This window comes from Sus scrofa, chromosome 1 (genome assembly GCF_000003025.6).
Source record: "Sus scrofa isolate TJ Tabasco breed Duroc chromosome 1, Sscrofa11.1, whole genome shotgun sequence".
Lineage (NCBI taxonomy): Eukaryota > Metazoa > Chordata > Mammalia > Artiodactyla > Suidae > Sus > Sus scrofa.
This window is the reverse complement of record NC_010443.5, coordinates 71,084,830-71,103,641: the sequence shown is the minus strand read 5'-3', so window position 1 is coordinate 71,103,641 and position 18,812 is coordinate 71,084,830. Positions and strand designations below refer to the sequence as shown.

At 37.2% G+C, this 18,812-nt stretch overlaps 1 protein-coding gene across 2 annotated transcripts in view; it reads left to right on the top strand.

Annotated features, from left to right (window-relative positions):
• Positions 1-18,812, top strand: part of HACE1 (HECT domain and ankyrin repeat containing E3 ubiquitin protein ligase 1) — a 110,966-nt gene that overhangs the window by 1,357 nt on the left and 90,797 nt on the right. For both annotated transcript variants that reach the window (XM_021096191.1, NM_001195340.1), the window contains exons 2-4: positions 11,469-11,523; positions 12,936-13,025; positions 13,744-13,848. In XM_021096191.1, the coding sequence (XP_020951850.1) occupies positions 11,469-11,523; positions 12,936-13,025; positions 13,744-13,848 (250 nt within the window). The remainder of the gene's footprint in view (positions 1-11,468; positions 11,524-12,935; positions 13,026-13,743; positions 13,849-18,812) is intronic.

Below are 18,812 nucleotides of genomic sequence, written 5' to 3'. Positions count from 1 at the left end.
TGTGGTGACCGTTTTCTCAAAAAGAATTTTGCACTTGGTATATTGCTAGTGCAAAGTACTAGACTGAAGATAATCCTGAGTTTAGTAACAAGACTTTCGGCTTCAACTTTTTCTTTTCCTGTTTTCTTTACACCCTCCGCCAGCCATGCCTGCGGTATGGAGAACTTTCCAAGCCAGGAATCCAACCCACATCACAGCAGCTACCCAAGCCATAGCAGTGACAACGCCCAGTCAGCCTGCTGTGCCACCAGGAAACTGCTCACTTTAGAGTCCATTTCTTAGTGCTGCTCTAACTCATTTTCCACATTCAAATTAAAGGTGTCAGTTGGTGAGGAAGACTTCATATATAGTTTTATTGATATGGCAATTTGTATTGCTTAATTTAAATCCTAATTTTTAAAAAAAATGTGATTTAGAAAACTTTGTTTCCTGGTTTTAAAAGTAATTTATTTTTACTGTAGAAAATTTTGAAAAGAAAGAAAAAAATCTGTTATTTCGTACTCATTAGTAAACAGTGTTAGTATTTTCTTTATTTCCTCCTATTATTATTTCTTTCTCTTCCTCTACCAAGTTAAAGTTATACTGCATATAGTCTTTTGCTTTCAGAAAACATACACTTTTTTTATATCTTTAAATATTCTTGATGATTTTGAGGGTTTCATTGGATAACCTGTAGCAAACATTGAACCTAATTTTTTTATAATAGATTTTATGAAGAACAGCTTTGTACATTTTAAAATCTTAGTCTGCCTGTATAAATATTTCCTTAGGCTTATTACATAGAAGAATATAGATAAAATTGTATCAACATTTTTAAGGCTCTGTGTTGTTAACGTCTCAACTCTTTAGATATTTCCAACAAAAAGAGTCCATGGAAACTATAGTAATTAAAAGTAGGAGTTCCCATCATGGCTCAGCAGACACGAATCCACAAGTATCCTTTAGATGCGGATTTGATTCCTGGCCTTGCTCAGTGGGTTAAGGATCCAGTGTTGCTTTGAGCTGTGGTGTAGATCTCAGACGTGGCTCTGATCCTCCATTGCTGTGGCTGTGGTGTATGCTGGCAGCTGTAGCTCCGATTTGACTCCTAGCCTGGGAACTTCCATATGCTGAGGTGTGGCCCTAAAAAACAAAAAAATAAAAAATAAAACTTTTCCCTGGTTCCTTACATTTGTTTTTATTTGACTTTATGAATTTGCTCATCTTTTTCTTTTTAGTTATTTTTTATTAATGGCTGCATTCGAGGCACATGGAAGTCCCAAGCCAGGGATTGAATCTGAGCCGTAGCTGGAGTTGCGGCAGTGCTGGATCCTTTACCCCACTGCATGGGGCAGGGCATCATACCTGTGACTCCCCTGCCACCCGAGCTGCTTCAGTCAGATTCTCAACCCATGTTGCCACAGTGGGAACTCCTGCTCATCTTGTTCTTTTAATTTATCTTTGTCTCCTAAGTTCTGATGAATCCTTTTTCAGTTCTCTGAGATTGGCTCTTTCAAATGTGTGTGTGTTATATTCCGAACATAATAATCTAGACTGTTGTGTTTCAATTTTAAGAGCCAAGCAGAAATTCTGAGATCTAAATTTAGGAAATAATCAGATGTTTATCTTGGCCTGTTAGCATTCAACGATTAATAAACATTTGATTTGAACAAATTATAAAGGTTGGAAAGTTTTTAATCAGCTTTCACTCAAAAATTAACTTTTCTCTTGTACAGTATTCCTGCTAAGTAATGGAGTACAGGTGATTGAGCCATCCTAGGCAGGACTAATATAGGAATATTCTTGTGAGCGAGGAAGTGAAGGGGAAGCAATTATTTTAGGAATATAGATTCTCAGTTGACTTTAAGGATTAAAAAAATCTTTGAATATAGATTCTCAGTTCTTTTGTTTTATATTGTTCAGTTATGTGGAAAAATAAAACTACTGCATTTACAGTTTGCCTAATAAAACAATAGAACTTGAGCTCATTTGAACATATATTTGACTGATGATTAGTTTTTTTTTTTTTAATTGCTACCATTTTGTGGTTTCAAGAGAAATTGTGTTTAGCCTAATGAATCAGAGCTCCCTGTTCTTTAAGGTTTTTCTTGTAGTTTTTAAGTTTTGAACCTGTTAATAAAAATAACCAACATACCTGATAACATGAGAAATTAAGCTTTTCTCATCACTCTGAAAACTTTTTTTTTTTTTTTTTTTTCGTCTTTTTAGGGCGGCACCCGAGGCGTATGGTGCTTCCCAGGCTAGGGGTCCAATCTGAGCTACAGCTGCCAGCCTACACCACAGCTCAGGCAACAATGGATCCTTAACCCACTGAGAGAGGCCAGGGATCTAACCTGCAACCTCATGGTTCCTCGTCAGATTCGTTTCCACTGCGCCATGATGGGAACTCCTTACTCTGAAAGCTTTTATTGTATACCTTGTTCTCAAGGCCTCTTCATGAGTGTGGAGAAGAAAGTGCCTGAGAACAAATTTTTTTTTTTTTTTGTCTTTTGTCTTTTGTTGTTGTTGTTGTTGCTATGTCTTGGGCCGCTCCCACGGCATATGGAGGTTCCCAGGCTAGGGGTTAAATCGGAGCTGTAGCCACCGGCCTACTCCAGAGCCACAGCAACGCGGGATCCGAGCCACGTCTGCAGCCTACACCACAGCTCACGGCAACGCCGGATCGTTAACCCACTGAGCAAGGGCAGGGACCGAACCCGCAACCTCATGGTTCCTAGTCGGATTCGTTAACCACTGCGCCACGACGGGAACTCCCTGACAACAAATTTTAATCATTTCTTTATTAGTACAGTATTTTCGGGATAGTCTCCTTTCGGCATCATAATTGTGGTTATATTTGTGTCTTCATACCTTTTAGTATTTGTGAACTATATATATATATTTTTTTTATAAGGTTAGGTGTGACTTAAAAGGTAAGATCTACATCTAAATTTTATCTAAGTAAATACCCTGTAAGTAAAATCCATGTGAACCTTATGATGCTCACTTAAAATTGTGTACTATCTTGATTTCTGAGTTTAAATTCATAAATAAGGATATTTCCTGTTTATGACTTTGCTTATTATGGAATGACTTAATTGAAATTGTCTTGGTTTCCAAGTTCAGATTTTAATTGGGGCATGTATTACATGAGAGGTAAAGAATGTTGCCATGATGAGGGAGGCTTAGTGCAGTGTTTTTAAACTCTACTGGTGACTCACTAGTAGTTAATGAGAATAATTTAGTGGTTGTAGTCAGCATTTTGAAAAATGAGATAGAATAAAATTGTAGACCTTTTGGTTACTATATATAGTGTATACTGGGTACACTGTAAGATTTTTATTGTGAGGGCTCTGGAATCAGCCAGCTTTGGATTCCAGTTTAGGCACTTAATGCCACGTCACAGCTTGTACTTTGCTTAGCTTCAGCCTTTTCATTTCTAAAAAGGGGGTAATGATAGTACCTGCTTCATAAGGTTGCGTGAGTTGTTTGTGTATTTTGGAGATTAAGGTCTTGTCTGTCATGTTCACAACTATTTTCTCCCATTCTGTAGGTTTTTTTCCCCCTTTTTTTTTTGTGGTTTCCTTTGCTGTGCAAAAGCATTTAAGTTTGATTAGATACCATTTGTTTATTTTTGTTTTTATTTCTATTGCCTTGGGAGACTGATCTAAGAAAGCATTTGCGTGATTTATGTCAGAGAATGTTTTGCCTGTGTTCCTTCTGGGAATCTTATGGTGTCATGTCTTATGTTTAAGTCTTTAAGCCATTTTGAATTTTTTTTTTTTTTTTTTTTTTTGCCATGCCTGTGGCATGTGGAAATTCATGGGCCAAAAATTGAACCTACTCCACAGCAGTGACTTGAGCAGCTGCAGTGACATCGTTGGATTTTTTACTCTGCTGTGCCACAAGGGAACTGTCTTGAGTTTATTTCTGTTGCATTGTGTGAGGGTGTGTTCTCATTTCATTGATTTACATGCACCAACTTTCCCAGCACTGCTTTTCAAAGAGGCTGTCTTTTTCCTGTTTTATATTCTTGCCTCCTTTGTTGAAGATTAGTTAACTATAGGCATCTGGGTTTATTTCTGGGCTCTCTGTTCTGTTCCATTGATCTGTATGTCTGTTTTTGTACTGATACCACACTGTTTTGATTACTGTAGCTTTGTAGTATTGTCTGAAGTCTAGGAGAGTTATGTCTCTTACTTTGTTGATTTTTTTCCTTGGGATTTCTTTGGCAATTCTGGGGCTTATATGGTTCCATGTAAGTTTTAGGATTATTTGTTTTAGTTTTGTGAAGAATGTCATGGGTAATTTGATAGGGATCCAATTAAATCTGTAGATTGCTTTAGGTAATATGGCCACTTTAATAGTATTAATTCTTCAAATCCAAGAGCATGGGTTATCTTTCCATTTCTTTGAATCCTCTCTCATTTCCTTTATTAACGTTTTATAGTTCTCAGCATGTAAGTATTTCACCTCTTTGGTTAGGTTTATTCCTAGGTATTTATTTTTTGCTGCAATTTAAAAAGATACTGTTTTTTTAACATTCTTTTTGTGATATTTCATTCTTAGTGTACAGAAATGCAATTAATTTCTGAATTTTAATATTGTATCCTACTGTTTTGCTGAATTCATTTATCATATCTAGTCATTTTTGTGTGGGGGCCTTAGGGTTTTCTATATATAGTATCATGTCATCTGCATATAGTGACAGTTTTACATCTTTCCTTCGAATTTGAATACCTTTTATTTTTCTTGTCTGATTGCTATGTCTAGGACTTCTAATACTATGTTGAATAGAAGTGATGAGAGTGGGCATCCTTGTTTGAGATTTTAGCAGGAAGGCTTTCAGCTTTTCTAGGTTATTGTATTGGCTGTGGGTTTGCCATAAATGGATTTTTTTTCTTTTTTTTTTTGTCTTTTGTCTTTTTTTGTTGTTGTTGTTGTTGCTATTTCTTGGGCCGCTCCCGCGGCATATGGAGATTCCCAGGCTAGGGGTTGAATCGGAGCTGTAGCCACCGGCCTACGCCAGAGCCACAGCAATGCGGGATCCGAGCCACGTCTGTGACCTACACCACAGCTCACGGCAACGCCGGATCGTTAACCCACTGAGCAAGGGCAGGGACCGAACCCGCGACCTCATGGTTCCTAGTCGGATTCGTTAACCACTGCGCCACGACGGGAACTCCGCCATAAATGGATTTTATTTTGTTGAAATATGGTCCCTCTAAAACCACTCTGGTAAGAGTTTTTATCGTGAATAGATGTTGAATTTTGTCAACTGCTTTTTCTATATCTGTTGAGATGATCATGTGGTTTTTGACTTTTCTTTTGTTAATGTGTATTACAGTGATTGATTTGCATATGTTGAGCCATCCTTGTGAACTTGGAATGAATCCAAGTTGGTCGTGGTGTATGATCTTTTTAATGTGTGGTTGGATCTATATTCATCAAAGATATTGGCCTATAATTTTCTTTTTGGTAGTATCTTTGGTTTTGGTATTAGAGTGATGGTGGCTTCATAGAATGTCTTTGGGAATGTTTCCTCTTCTTCAGCCAAAAGACTGAAGAGTTTGAGAAGGATTGGTGTAAATTCTTTGTATGCTTGGTAGAATTTGCCTGTGAAGCCATCTGCTACACTTTTGTAGCAATTTTTTTTTTTTAAATTCTGTTTCACTTCTAGTGATTGTTCTCTTCACATTTATCTATTTCTTCTTGATTCAGTTTTGTTGGGCTGTATGTTTCTAGGACGTTGTCCACTTCTGGGTTTTCAACTTTGTTGTCATATAACTGTTCATAGTATTCTCTTATGATTTTTTTGTATTTCTACTCCATCAGTTGAGATTTCTTCTTTTTCATTTCTTATTTATTTATTTATTTTTTTGTTTGAGTTCTCTCTCTTGGTGAGCCTGGGCAGAAGTTTGTCAATTTTGTTTATCCTTTTGAATAACAAGCTCTTGGTTTTATTGATTTTATTTTTCTATTTTTTAAATCTCTATTTTATTTCCTTTCTGGTCTTTATGATGTCCTTCCTTCTACTGTTTCATTTGTTCTTCTTTTTCTAATTCTCTTAGGTGGTAGGTAAGGTGGTTTATTTGAGATTTTTCTTGTCTTTTTTTGAGAAAGGCCTGTGTCACTATGAACTTCTAAGAATTGCTTTTGCTGCATCCTATAGATTTTGTATAGTGGTGTTTTCATTGTTGTTTGTCTCAAGATGAAAATAACTTCTTTGGAGTTCTGGCGTGGCTCAGTGGTTAACGGATCTTACTAGGAACCGTGAGGTTGCGGGTTTGATCCCTGGCCTTGCTCAGTGGGTTAAGGATCTGGCATTGCTGTTAGCTGTGGTGTAGGTTGCAGACGCGGCTCGGATCCCATGTTGCTGTGGCTCTGGCATAGGCTGGTGGCTACAGCTCCAATTTGATCCCTAGCCTTGGAACCTCCATATTCTGTGGGAGTGGCCCAAGAAATGGCAAAAAGACAAGAAAAAAAACAAACAAAAAAACTTCCTTGTTGACCTATTGGTTATTAGTAGCATGTTATTTAGTCTCTATGTAGTCAATTATTTTTCATTTCTTTTCCTGTGCTTTCCAGTTTCATGCCATTGTGGTCAGAGAAGATTCTTGAAATAATTTTTATACTCTTAACTTTGTTGAGGTTAGTTTGTGCCCTGGTATGTGGTCAGTCCTAGGGAATTTTCTGTTTTGCACCTGAATGTATATTCTATTTTTTTTTTTTTTGAATGTAATGTCCTGAAGATATCAATTAAGTCTAACTCTTCTATTGTATCATTTAGGATCTCTGTTGCCTTGTTGCTTTTCTGTCTAGAAGATCTGTCCATTGATGTGAGTGGGGTGTTAAATTGTCCTATTATTGTATTCCCATCAGTTTCTCCTTTTATGTCTGTTAGTATTTGTTGTATGTATTTGGGTGCTCCTTTATTAGATGCATGTGTGTTGAGGAGTGTAATTTCTTCTTTTTGAATTGATCCTTTTATCATTAAATAATGTCCTTCTTTTTCTTTATGGCCTCTGTTTTAAAGTCATTTTGTCTTACATGAGTAGAGTGACTCCCTCTTTCTTGTCATTTCTGTTAGCATGAATTACCATTTTCCATCCCCTCACTTTCAGTTTATGTGTGTCCTTTGCCCTAAGGTGGGTCTCTTGTAGGCAGCATATTGTGGGCTCTTGTTTTTTAATCAGTCTGCCACTCTGTTTTTTGTAGCATTCAGTCCATTGCTCTTTAAGGTAATTATTGATAGATATGTGTTTATTGCCATTTTAAAGCTTGCTTTCTGGTTGATTCTATGTTTCTTCTTTGTTCCTGTTTCTTTTTGTGGTTTGATGATTTCCTTTCCTTTTATATCATGCTTGTGTTATTTTCTTTTTGGCTTTTGTGAATCTTTTTTTTTTTTTTTTGCTGTTTTTTGGCCATGCCTGCAGGATGTGGAAGTTCCTGGGACAGGGATCAAACCCACACAACAGCTGTAACCAGGGCCATAGTGATGACAGCACCCCATCCTTAACCACTGAGCCACGAGGGAACTCCTGTTGGTTGTTTTTGATTTGTGGTTGCCCTGTTTTTCAAGTATGTTAACCCTTTCCTATCTGCTTGCTTTAGATTAATATTCATATAGGCTCAAGCACATTCTAAAAAAAAAGTCTATATTTTCTTACTCTCCCTCCAGACATTTTGATTTTGATGTCCTTTTTTATATCTTCATGTTTATCCTTTTGCTGTCCCTTGTGTTTATCATCACTTTCTTAAATAGATTTTTTTTTTCTTTTTGATCAGTATGTTGGTTAATTTAAGGGATTACTTTCCAATTGTGATTTCTTCCTATATCTCCTTGCTTCTTTTCTATTTAGAGGCGATCTTTCAGTATTTCTTTTAGGATAGATTTGTTGTATTCTTTCAATTTTTCTTATCTGAGAAATTCATTATTTCTCCTCGTAAGTGATAATCTTACTGCATAGAGTATTCTAAGTTGCAGATTTTTCCCTTTCAGAAAAAAATCCCTTTTGGCCTGCAGCATTTCTGCAGAGAAATCTACTGATACCCATAAGGGGGTTTCCTGGTAATTAACTCTTTTTCTCTTGCTACTTTTAGAATCCTCTCTTTATCTTTAACTTTTACCTTTTTTTTTGGTCTTTTTAGGGCCACACCAGAGGCATATGGAAGTACCCAGGCTAGGGGTCTAATTGCAGCTATGGCTGCCAGCCTATGCCACAGCCACAGCAACATGGGATCCGAGCCACATCTGTGACCTACAACAGAACTCACCATGATGCCAGATCCTTAACCCACTGAGCGAGGCCAGGGTGCAAACCTGCGTCCTCATGGATACTAGTTAGGTTTGTTACCACTGAGCCACAACAGGAACTACTAACTTTTGCCATTTTTATAATAATATGTCTTGGTGTATGTCTGTTTGGGTTCATTTTGTTTGCAACCCTCTGTGCTTCCTGAATCTGGATATCTGTTTCCTTCTTCTTCTTCTTTTTTTTTAAAGGGCTACACCTGGGGCATGTAGAGGTTCCCAGGCTAGGGTTCTAATTGGAGCTACAGTTGCCGGCCTACACCACAGTCACAGCAATGCAGGATGCAAGCTGCTTCTGCAGCCTACACCACAGCTCACGGGAATGCGGGATCCTTAACCCACTGAGTGAGGCCAGAGATTGAACCCGCAGCCTCATGGATCCTAGTTGGGTTCATTAACCACTGTGCCATGAAGGGAACTCCTCTGTTTCCTTCTTTCGATTGGAAAGTTTTCAGCCATAATTTCTTCAAATACATTTTCAATCTCCTTTTTCTTGTCTTTCTGGAATCCCTGTTTTGTGTATATTGGCATATGTTATATTATTCCACAGATCTCTTACGTTGCTTCCACTTTTTAAAAATTTGGCCGTCTGCTGTTCCAGTTGTGTGATTTCCATTTCTGTCTTCTATGGTGATTTCTATCTTCCAAGTCACTTATTCGTTCCTCTCATTATTTCACTCTGCTGTTCCTTGCCCACCTCTGGAGTCTGAGATGGCAGCAGAGGCTTGTATCTGCCCTCATAGCCCACACAAGCGGAGCCCTGCTACCTGAGAACCCATGCATTCAGAGAAGTTCTTATGGTGGTCCCGCCCTCCTCCTCTCATGCTCCCCAACAATGATGCCTTGCTTCTCAGGGGGGCCCCCAGCCTCATCCCATGCAGCCCCCTCAGCTGTTTCCACATAGTCAATCCTAGTCTTCTCCCCAGGTCTGACTTCTGAAGCTGAAGCTTCAGCACCCAGATCCCACTTGCCCCAGGTGAGCATCACAGCCTGGGGTGCCCTGGGTGGTGGCAGTGACCTTCTGTGTGGCTTTCTCTCCGCTTTACCCTCCTGAGAGCAGTTCCTATGCTCTTTCTTTGAGGCTTTGAGGTACTCCCTTTTCCCCAGTGATAGCCTCTCCTCCCAACGTGTGGAAACCTTTTCTCTCTAATAGTTCCCTCCCAGGGGTGCTGATCCTGTCCTGATTCCTTTTTCTCTGTTCTTGCTCTCTCTCTCTCTCTCTCTCTCTCATTTTTCTCCTTTTGTCTTACTCAGTTATGTGGAGATTTTCTTGCCCTTTGAAAATCTGAGGTCTTTTGCCAGCATTTAGTAAATGTTCTGTGAGTATCTTTCTACATGTAGATTGTTGTGGTTTTTTGTTTTTTTTTTTTGGATGTATTTGTAGGAGAAGGTGAGCTCTATGTCCTACTCCTCTACTGTCTTGATATGTAAACCAAGAATCTTTTCATGATAACAGTTCCCCTGCCTTTTCTTTTCTTTTCTTTTCTGAAGCATTTTAGTTTTAAATAATTTTAGACTTAAAGAAAAGTTGCATAGTGGTGTTCCCATACATCTTTCTCCCAGCTTCCCCTTATGTTCAAGTCTTACGCAACCAAAGTAAAATTATCAAAAGTAAGGAATTAATATTGGTGTAATACTTCTAATGCATTACAGACTTTAACAGGATTTCATTAGTTTTCCCAGTAATTTTTTTTTTCTGATTTTAGGATCCAGTCCTGTGTATATCACATTTCATTTCGTTGCCGTGTTTCCTTAGCTTCCCTTGAACTGTGATAGTTCTTCAGTTTTTCCTTGTCTGTAATTGTTTTCAGACATCTTAAGGGAACTGATCAAGTATTTCGTGGAATTCCCCTTACTTGTGTTTTTCTGATGTTTTCTCATGAGTAGATTAAAGTTATGGATTTTGGCAAGTGTACTACAAAAGTCATGTGCCCTTCTAAGTGGATTGCTACATGATATCAACATGTATAATTTTTGGTGATGTTATCTTTTATCAGATGATTAAGGTGAGGTCTTCTGGGTTCTCCACTGTAAATTCGCTATATTTCCTTTGTAATCAATACTTGGGAGAGATACTTTGATACTATGCAAATATTCTTTTTTTCAAACTTTAACTCATTAATTTTAGTATTGCTATTATGTTTTTAAGGACTAAATTGAACTTCTCAGGGTTTCTTATCTGTAAATAACTTATTAAAAACATAAGCCTCTAGAATGCATTGAATTGAGAAGTGACTGTTAGTAATATATAAAGGTGAATTTAAACAGTAGCTGAAATTTGTGCTCAAGTATAAAATCATGGGTGATGTTGACTTTTAACTTTTTCTTTTGGATCGTATTTCTATGAGTTTATTCTATAAAAGATAATAAATGGAATGTGAATTAAGTAATAAGTAAAAGTGAAACATTAATGTTGTTTCATAAAAGCCTCTAAAATAATTTCTTTCTCTCTCTCTCTCTCTCTTTTTTTTTTTTTTTTTGTCTTTTTGTCTTTTCAGGGCCGCACTCACAGCATATGGAGGTTCCCAGGCTAGGGGTCCAATCAGAGCTACAGCTGCCAGCCTATGCCAGAGCCTCAGCAACACCAGATCCGAGCCACATCTGTGACTTACACCACAGCTCATGACATCGCTGGATCCTTAACCCACTGAGCAAGACCAGGGATCGAACCCGCAACCTCATGGTTCCTAGTCAGATTTGTTTCTGCTGCGTCACAATGGGAACTCCTAAAAGAATTTCTCTTGTTATAATATTGACAAGAAGTAGTATGTATATTTAATGTTTTAAAATTATTTTAACATATATATCTTTGCTATTCATATATACTTAAAAATCCTTCCAAGTACATGTTAAATATGATAAAACAAAGTTGATACACTGTTCTGGAAGAAAAAGAAATTTCAGTTGTTAAAGCTACATAAAATATTAGGTCTCTAATTTTCCCCCCAAATCAAAGCGCTTTTCTGATGGTATAGAGGAGATGAGCATTAGAGGAGATAGGAAATTCTGCATTATTGCAAATTTTGCAGTACCTCAGGTGTTTTGCCCTATCCTTTCTTCCACCTCTTTTCCTAGGTTTTTATTTAGAATTAAGAAAACTCTAAAGTAGTCATAATTACCACCTTTTGGAAAAAGTAGGAGATAAATTAATTCTTTCTTTTTTTTTAATACTTAGATAATGAAACTGCTGTTTATACATTAATGCCTATGGTTATGGCTGATCAACACAGGTGAGTGCTTGTTTCACATATTTACACTTTTTGAGAATATAAATTTACCTAAATGTTGTATACAAATGCATATATGTACACACAAAGATGCACACAGTTTGGACATAGATATTGTCCTGGGGCAAGTTATTTAATTCTGTTATAATTTTCTGTGTGTGAAATAGGAAGAAGGATTTCCTAAAATCTATATCAACTGTAAAATTATATTGTAAGAGATTTTCTGAATGGTTAATCAGGAGCTCCCATTGTGGCTCAGCAGGTTAAGAATCTGACTAATACTCGTGAGGATGCAGGTTCGATCCCTGGCTTTGCTTAGTAGGTTAAGGATCCCTCGTTACCATGAGCTGTGGTATATGTTGTAAATGTGGCTTGGATCCCACATTGCTGTGGTTGTGGTATAGAACAGAGGCTGCAGCTCTGATTCTAGCCCTAGTCTAGGAACTTACATATGCTGTGGGTGTGGCCCTGAAAAGTTGAAAAAAAAAAAATCAAATATTAAGACAAGTATTTGCTTGGTCATTGACAGTGAAAAAAACGTGATGGATTCTGTTAGATGTTACTACTGATATTTATAGCAAAACATTTAAGGCTGATGGAAAAACTTACTCCCTAATATTCTACTATTTTGATGTTTTTTTTTTTTTTTTTGTCTGTACCTGCGGCATGCAGAAGTTCCCAGGCTAAGATAGAATCTGTGCCATAGCTGTAATCAAAGCCACAGCAGTGACAGTGCTGGATCTTTAGCCTGCTGAGCCACAGGAGAATTCCGTTGATGTTCTTTTTATTGGTGTAGTGTTGGCACTTTTTTACAGGGCATGCGTGAGTTACGGTTATTTATCTGGCTGTGTGATGAGGTGTTTATACTTGTAATAGCTCTGATGTGGTTAGTCATTGGGTAACTTGTTATTAGGAGAAAGTAAAGAGACAATGTATTTTGAAGCAAGTTCAAAATATAAGTGATTTTTTTTTTTCTGTTTTAAACTTCCTGTCTGGTATAATTAAAACATATTTTTGCCTGATTTTTATAAATTTGGCAAAAATTAATATAGATAGGCTCAGCTTTCTGCAAGGGGAGCAGCCAGCCCTACTCTGTTTCTCAAGAGCTTTCTGCAAGGGGAGCAGCCAGCCCTACTCTGTTTCTCAAGAGCTTAGATGTCCTCAGAGCAGGTGACATAGTCAGAGTGGCAAACAAGGAACTCTTTAGCACCAGTTTATAGGTGAGGGCATATGGTTTTTGACTGATGCTGTGCTGGCTGCTGTGCTGTGCTTAGAGAGTAGTGCCTTGTTTTTTTGGCTGCTGTGGGACAGAACCCTTTGAATAATTGGTAAGACTAACTAAAGAACTTTTAACTGGAGTTATGTTTTTAAAAACTTTTTTTTAAACATTGACTCATAATTTTCTTTCGGCATAGGTCTGTTTCTGAACTACTATCAAATTCAAAGTTTGATGTCAATTACGCATTTGGACGTGTGAAAAGAAGCTTGCTTCACATCGCAGCAAAGTAAGACTAAAGATATTTTGGATTTAATGCTGATCTAGAGTAATGATCAGTAAGCATCGAATCAGTGTGTTCCACAGTAGTTATAGCGAGAGATGAGAACACTGAGAGGTTCTTTATTTTGTTGAAGGCATAGTACACTATATGCTTGTGTTCTTTCTCTAGATAAGTTGTTCATCTTGGGATTGGACTCAAGTCTTATATCTCCTGTTTTAGCATGTTTGAGATCAGAGTAGAGGAGGTTGGGTGCAGGGATTATCTTTCCTGGATGTTCTCAAGAGGGTACATTCACCAAAATTTTCCTTTTATCCTACCAATATGAAATTCTGTATGCTGACTACACATGAAATTCTTGGCTTTGTATTTTTCACTTAGGTGTGAGAATGATTTTTATTTATAACCTTCCAGTGTGTAACAAGTTTTTTGATATCTTGACACCTTTCAGGATTGATTTTTCAATATAAATTTGGCTTCCGGAAAGCCAAAAGTTAAGAGTACTATATGGTTTCTTTTATGTGCTAACACTTTATTTTGCTTTGTTTGAATTTCTCAGATAATTCATAGATTGTAAGAATGTACCGTCTTGAAAATAGGGGATATTTACTATCTGTGTAGGGTGAAATGGACCCCCAAAATAATGTGTTTAGTAGAGCTTTTTGTTTTTTAATTAAGCTACATCAACTGCTAAGTGTATCTGAACTGTTTTTTAATATTGTTTTAGTTGTGGATCAGTGGAATGCTTGGTTCTGCTTTTAAAGAAAGGAGCAAATCCTAACTATCAAGATATTTCAGGCTGTACACCCCTTCATTTGGCAGCTAGAAATGGGTAAATATTTTTTCTTACATAATTTAAGTTGTGTTTTCAGTTATGACGAAGAGTATTCAAGGCACTCTGATTTGGTGATTTTTTTCCCTCAATATTTGCCTTGGGAAGAGGGTCTTAGATTATTATGTTCAACTTTTAAATAACTGTAATATTTAATATTTTCTTAGGCTTCTTATGAATTTTTTCTTCTTGAAAATATGTTTGTTAAAGTTTATTTTTACTTATAATGACATAATTATCACCTCTTTGTTTGAGTGTCCTTTTTAGCTTCATCTACCTGCATGACTTATTTTCCAAATTGCTTGTTTAATTTTATTAATGCACTTAAAGATAGCATAAATATGTTATACCCAGTTTATTTATAATTATTTGTGAATGAGCCGTACTAATTCATTGTGTGCTATTTTTTTTTTTTTTTTGTCTTTTTGCCATTTCTAGGGCCGCTCCTGTGGCATATGGAGTTTCCCAGGCTAGGGGTCTAATTGAGCTGTAGCCACTGGCCTACGCCAGAGCCACAGCAAGTTGGGATCCGAGCCACGTCTGCAACCTACACCACAGCTCATGGCAACGCCGGATCCTTAACCCACTGAGCAAGGCCAGGGACTGAACCCGCAACCTCATTGTTCCTAGTCGGATTCGTTAACCAGTGCGCCACAACGGGGACTCCCATTGTGTGCTATTTTAAACCCTACTATACTTTTTGTGGTTTCTCCTTTTTTTTCAAGAATTTCAGGTATCACATTTTACTGTCTGCATTTGAAATATTTTGCACTTCTTAAAATTCTTTTGGATTGAGACCAAAATGGTTGAAGTTATGTTTAAAATGAAAATAAGTAGTGTTTGAGTCAGGGCTTGAGGAACTTAAACACTTCTTTTTTTTTTTTTTAATGGCTGTACTCACAGCATATTGAAGTTCCCAGGCCAGAAATTGAATCTGAGCTGCAGCAGTGACCTATGCCATAGCTTGGGCGACACTGGATCCTTTACCCAATGTGCCTCTGCAGTGACCCAAGGCACTACAGTCAGATTCTTAACCCATTGCGCCACAGCGGGAATCCCCTTATACACTACATATTTTTTGAATGCTAGAAGACTTTTCCATGAAAGAATATTCCTCTGTGTTTCTTCTTTTGATTACTTTTGAAAATATTTTTGTTGTCTATTTTGACCTGGGATTCTAAGTAGTTAAGGTGGCTGCCTAAGTGAGATGGATATGGGGCTAAAATTATCCCTGTATCAATCTGAAGCCAAATTTTTTCATACAAGGATTTAAAGTGGAACCAGAAAGATAGGAACCATAGTGATGTCTAGCTTGAAAGGGGAGAGGCACAGTCCTTTGACTCTGTCTGGTTGGTCCTGTTTCCTGATTGAGCAGTGAATCAGTTTAGTTGTCCACTGTTGTAAGAGGTGAAGTGCTGATTAAACTGCTGCTTTTAAAATAATTGGCCACATTAAGTGAGTTGTAGCTTATCACACCCAAGGTCATAAAGTAAATCATTCATTCCCTTGCTGAATTGGCCTCAGATCTAAATAGGTGTTGGTAGTATAGTGACAAAGCTCTTTGAGAAAGGTATACATAGAAAACTATCTCACTTCACTGTCTCAGCAACTGTAAATGAAAGGACAGATTGGTGCACAGCAGGGATAAAATGCTACCATTGTGGTAGTCTTTTAGGAGACCATAGCTTTTTTTTTCCCCTCCAGCTTTGTTAAGGTGTAATTGACAAAGTTATAATATACTTAAAGTGTACATCGTGATGATTTGATCTATACATGGTGAAAAAATTTCTCCCATCTAGTTAATCATCATATCCATCATTTCACCTTTTTTTTTTTTTTTTTTTCTGGTGAGGCATTCAAGTTGGAGATCATTACTTTTTTTTTTTTTTTTTTTTTTGGTCTTTTTGTTTTTTTAGGACCACACCTGCGGCATGTGGAGGTTCCCAGGCTAGGGATCAAATCAGAGCTGTAGCTGCCGGTCTACACCACAGCCACAGCAGCACCAGATCCAAGCCGAGTCTGCGACCTATACCACAGCTCACGGCAATGCCAGATCCTTAGCCCTCTTAGCAAGGCCAGGGATTGAACCTGCGTCTTCATGGATACTTATCAGGTTAACCACTGAGCCATGACAGGAAATCCTAGATCATTACATTTTAAAGATAAAGAAATATGACAGATATTATCACATAATTTATCTGACAAGTCAGTGAAGATAAAAGGAGTAAGAAGAGTCTATAACCTTAACAAAACATCTAACTTGGATGCTGTTCTATATCTATAAAGATTAGTTTTGATATTCAGTACCTATTTTGGTTTTTATTTATTGAATGGGTGCCTAGTATAACTTAGAGGTGCTCAATGACTGTTTGGAAAGTGATTTGATTACCTGTTGCTTCCTGTAGCTTTTGATGTTTTCTGAAATAGCTTTTTCCTGTAATTTCTCTTTGAGTTCAAATTTGTCTAGACTGAAGCAAAAGTCATAGGTGAATTATGCCCCTTTTTTTTCTGGTACATTTGACTTTGGGGTTTTTAATTTTTGTTCCCGTCTGTCACTGTCAGACTGGTGGGATATTTCTCGTGGCCTGCTCTTGCATTTCTCTCTTCACTGTCAGTGCTGGGTACCTCAGTACTGAAATGTATACTGGTCAGATTTGAAGCATTTTTCGTTTATTTTTTGGACTAGATTGTAAGCTCATAAAAGGCAGAGCTAATGTGTTAGTTAAAATTTTAGCTCCAATTCAATGTAAAATAGTGGGTTATTTAGTGGGTTGTTTGCATTTACTCTCTCATACTGCCCTATATCTTTTGCAGTTCATTTTTTGGAGGGGGGAGCATTATGGGTTGCTGCTTTTCTTCAGTATCCTCTACCCTAAACACTTCTTTGGAACTGTTTACCTGGCACAGTCCTACCTAAGTGTTTATTTTGACAGTAGGCCAGTGATCCATGGCAGGCTTCTGAATAATTTGTAGGAATTCAGCAATGTGGGTGCAGACACACACACAAACACAAACAAGCATAATTTAAATAATGTAATAATAACTGTAGTAGGACTTTCTAGTCTTTTGTCTCTTGGTTGTGGAAGATTTATTTCCTAAGGTTTTCATAGCAATGTGTTCAATGAAGGAACTTTGTAAATGTTTGAATTTACAAGTTTACTTATCATTTTTCCATTTCTTCAGTTATAATGCTGATTTTAAATGACATTTAACTTCATTTTAGATATAAAAATTAAAGCAAGAAAAGTTATTTGTTCTCATTTAAAAGGTTCACTCAGTCAGGTAAAAATTTTAGCTATTGATTATAAGATTGAATAATTAGTAATCAACAAAGATTTGTCACATTTTACTGAGAGCGCCTACCTATACTTTGTACTGAACTGATTAAAGAAATATGATATAATCCATGGCATGAAGAAATTTATGATCTGAGTAAATAGTTGTATATTTATGTATATTTTATGTTTTTATTTAAGTATACTTAATTTACAGTGTTGTGTTGGTTTCAGGTATACAGCAAAGTGATTAAATTTTATATATATATATATATATTTTTTTTTTTTTCCTTTTCAGATTCTTTTCCATATAGGTTATTACTATATTGAGTATAGTTCCCTGTACTGTACAGTAGATCTTTATTTACCTATTATATATATAGTAGTATTTATATGTTAACCCAAACTTCTAATTTATCTCCCTCATCCCCTTTGATAACCATAACTTTGTTTTTAATGTCTGTAAGTCTGTTTCTGTTTGTAAATTTGTTTGTATCATTTTTTTAGATTCCACATATAAGTAGTATTATATGATAATTGTCTTTGACTTACTTTGCTTAATACGATAATCTCTGGTCTATGTTGCTGCAAATCACATTATTTCATTCTTTTTTATAGCTGAGTAATAATACTATATATATTGCGTATACCCTCTACATACCATATATATGTAGTATGTGTTTGTACGTGTATACTTCTCCACACCAACAAGTGATTTCTCAGATGCCAGCAGAATGTCTGAGAATTCAGCTCAACTTTGTCACTGTGTACCTGGAGGTAAAAGTAGGTTACTTAGGTAAAAGGTTCAGTCCCATAAGACTACCCTCCACTTCAGACATGGGTTGCAAGCTCAGTTGCAGGTGGTGCTTCTGACTGTAAACTGGAGATTCTGACAGCCCCCTCCAACTCAGGATTCCAATCACGAGTCTGAGTCTGGGTTGTTAGCAGTACTATTGACCAACTGGCTATAAATCAGAGGTTCCCACAGCCCCTTCTTTGGGTTCAGTTAATTTGCTAGAATGGCTCACAGAACTCTGGAAAATCTATTTGTTTATTCATTACATTACTGATTTATTATAAAAGGTTATTAAAGGATATGAATCAACAGCCAAATTAAGAGATACATAGGGTGAGATCCTGAACAAAGGAACTTCTGTCAGGCGTGGTGGCATGGAGAAGTGTTTTTGGTTCCCCTACATGGAAGCTTTCCCTGAAAGGGACAAAAAGCTTTCTTTTTGTGTCTTTATAGAGGCTTCATTACATAGTCATGATTGACTTAATATCATTGGCCATTAGTGATTTTTTTTTTTTTTTTTTTTTTGCCCCTTCCCCACCTCCTTTATAGCTCTGAAACACCAAAGAGGGTAGATGTGGGTTTTGCTGGCTCTGCTTTAAAACATGGCTTTCTGTTTCATACGGGAGGAGTGGGGCACAGAGGGCCCAGCTGGCCCGACTTTAGTTAAGTCCCACGTCTCTTGCTGAATAGATGAGGCTGTGGTCTGAGGAGACACCGACATGCTGAGAGGTCCCCTGAGGGCTAGACCGGGGACAGATGGTGTACTACCTCATTCCACCACCAGTAGGCGATCATTCTCTCTGGCTTTTTATCCTCTGGGGAACGCTGACGAGGTGGACTGGGAAAGGGAAGCAAGAAAAGGAGTGTGGTGTAGGATCTCGGTAGGTGAAGAA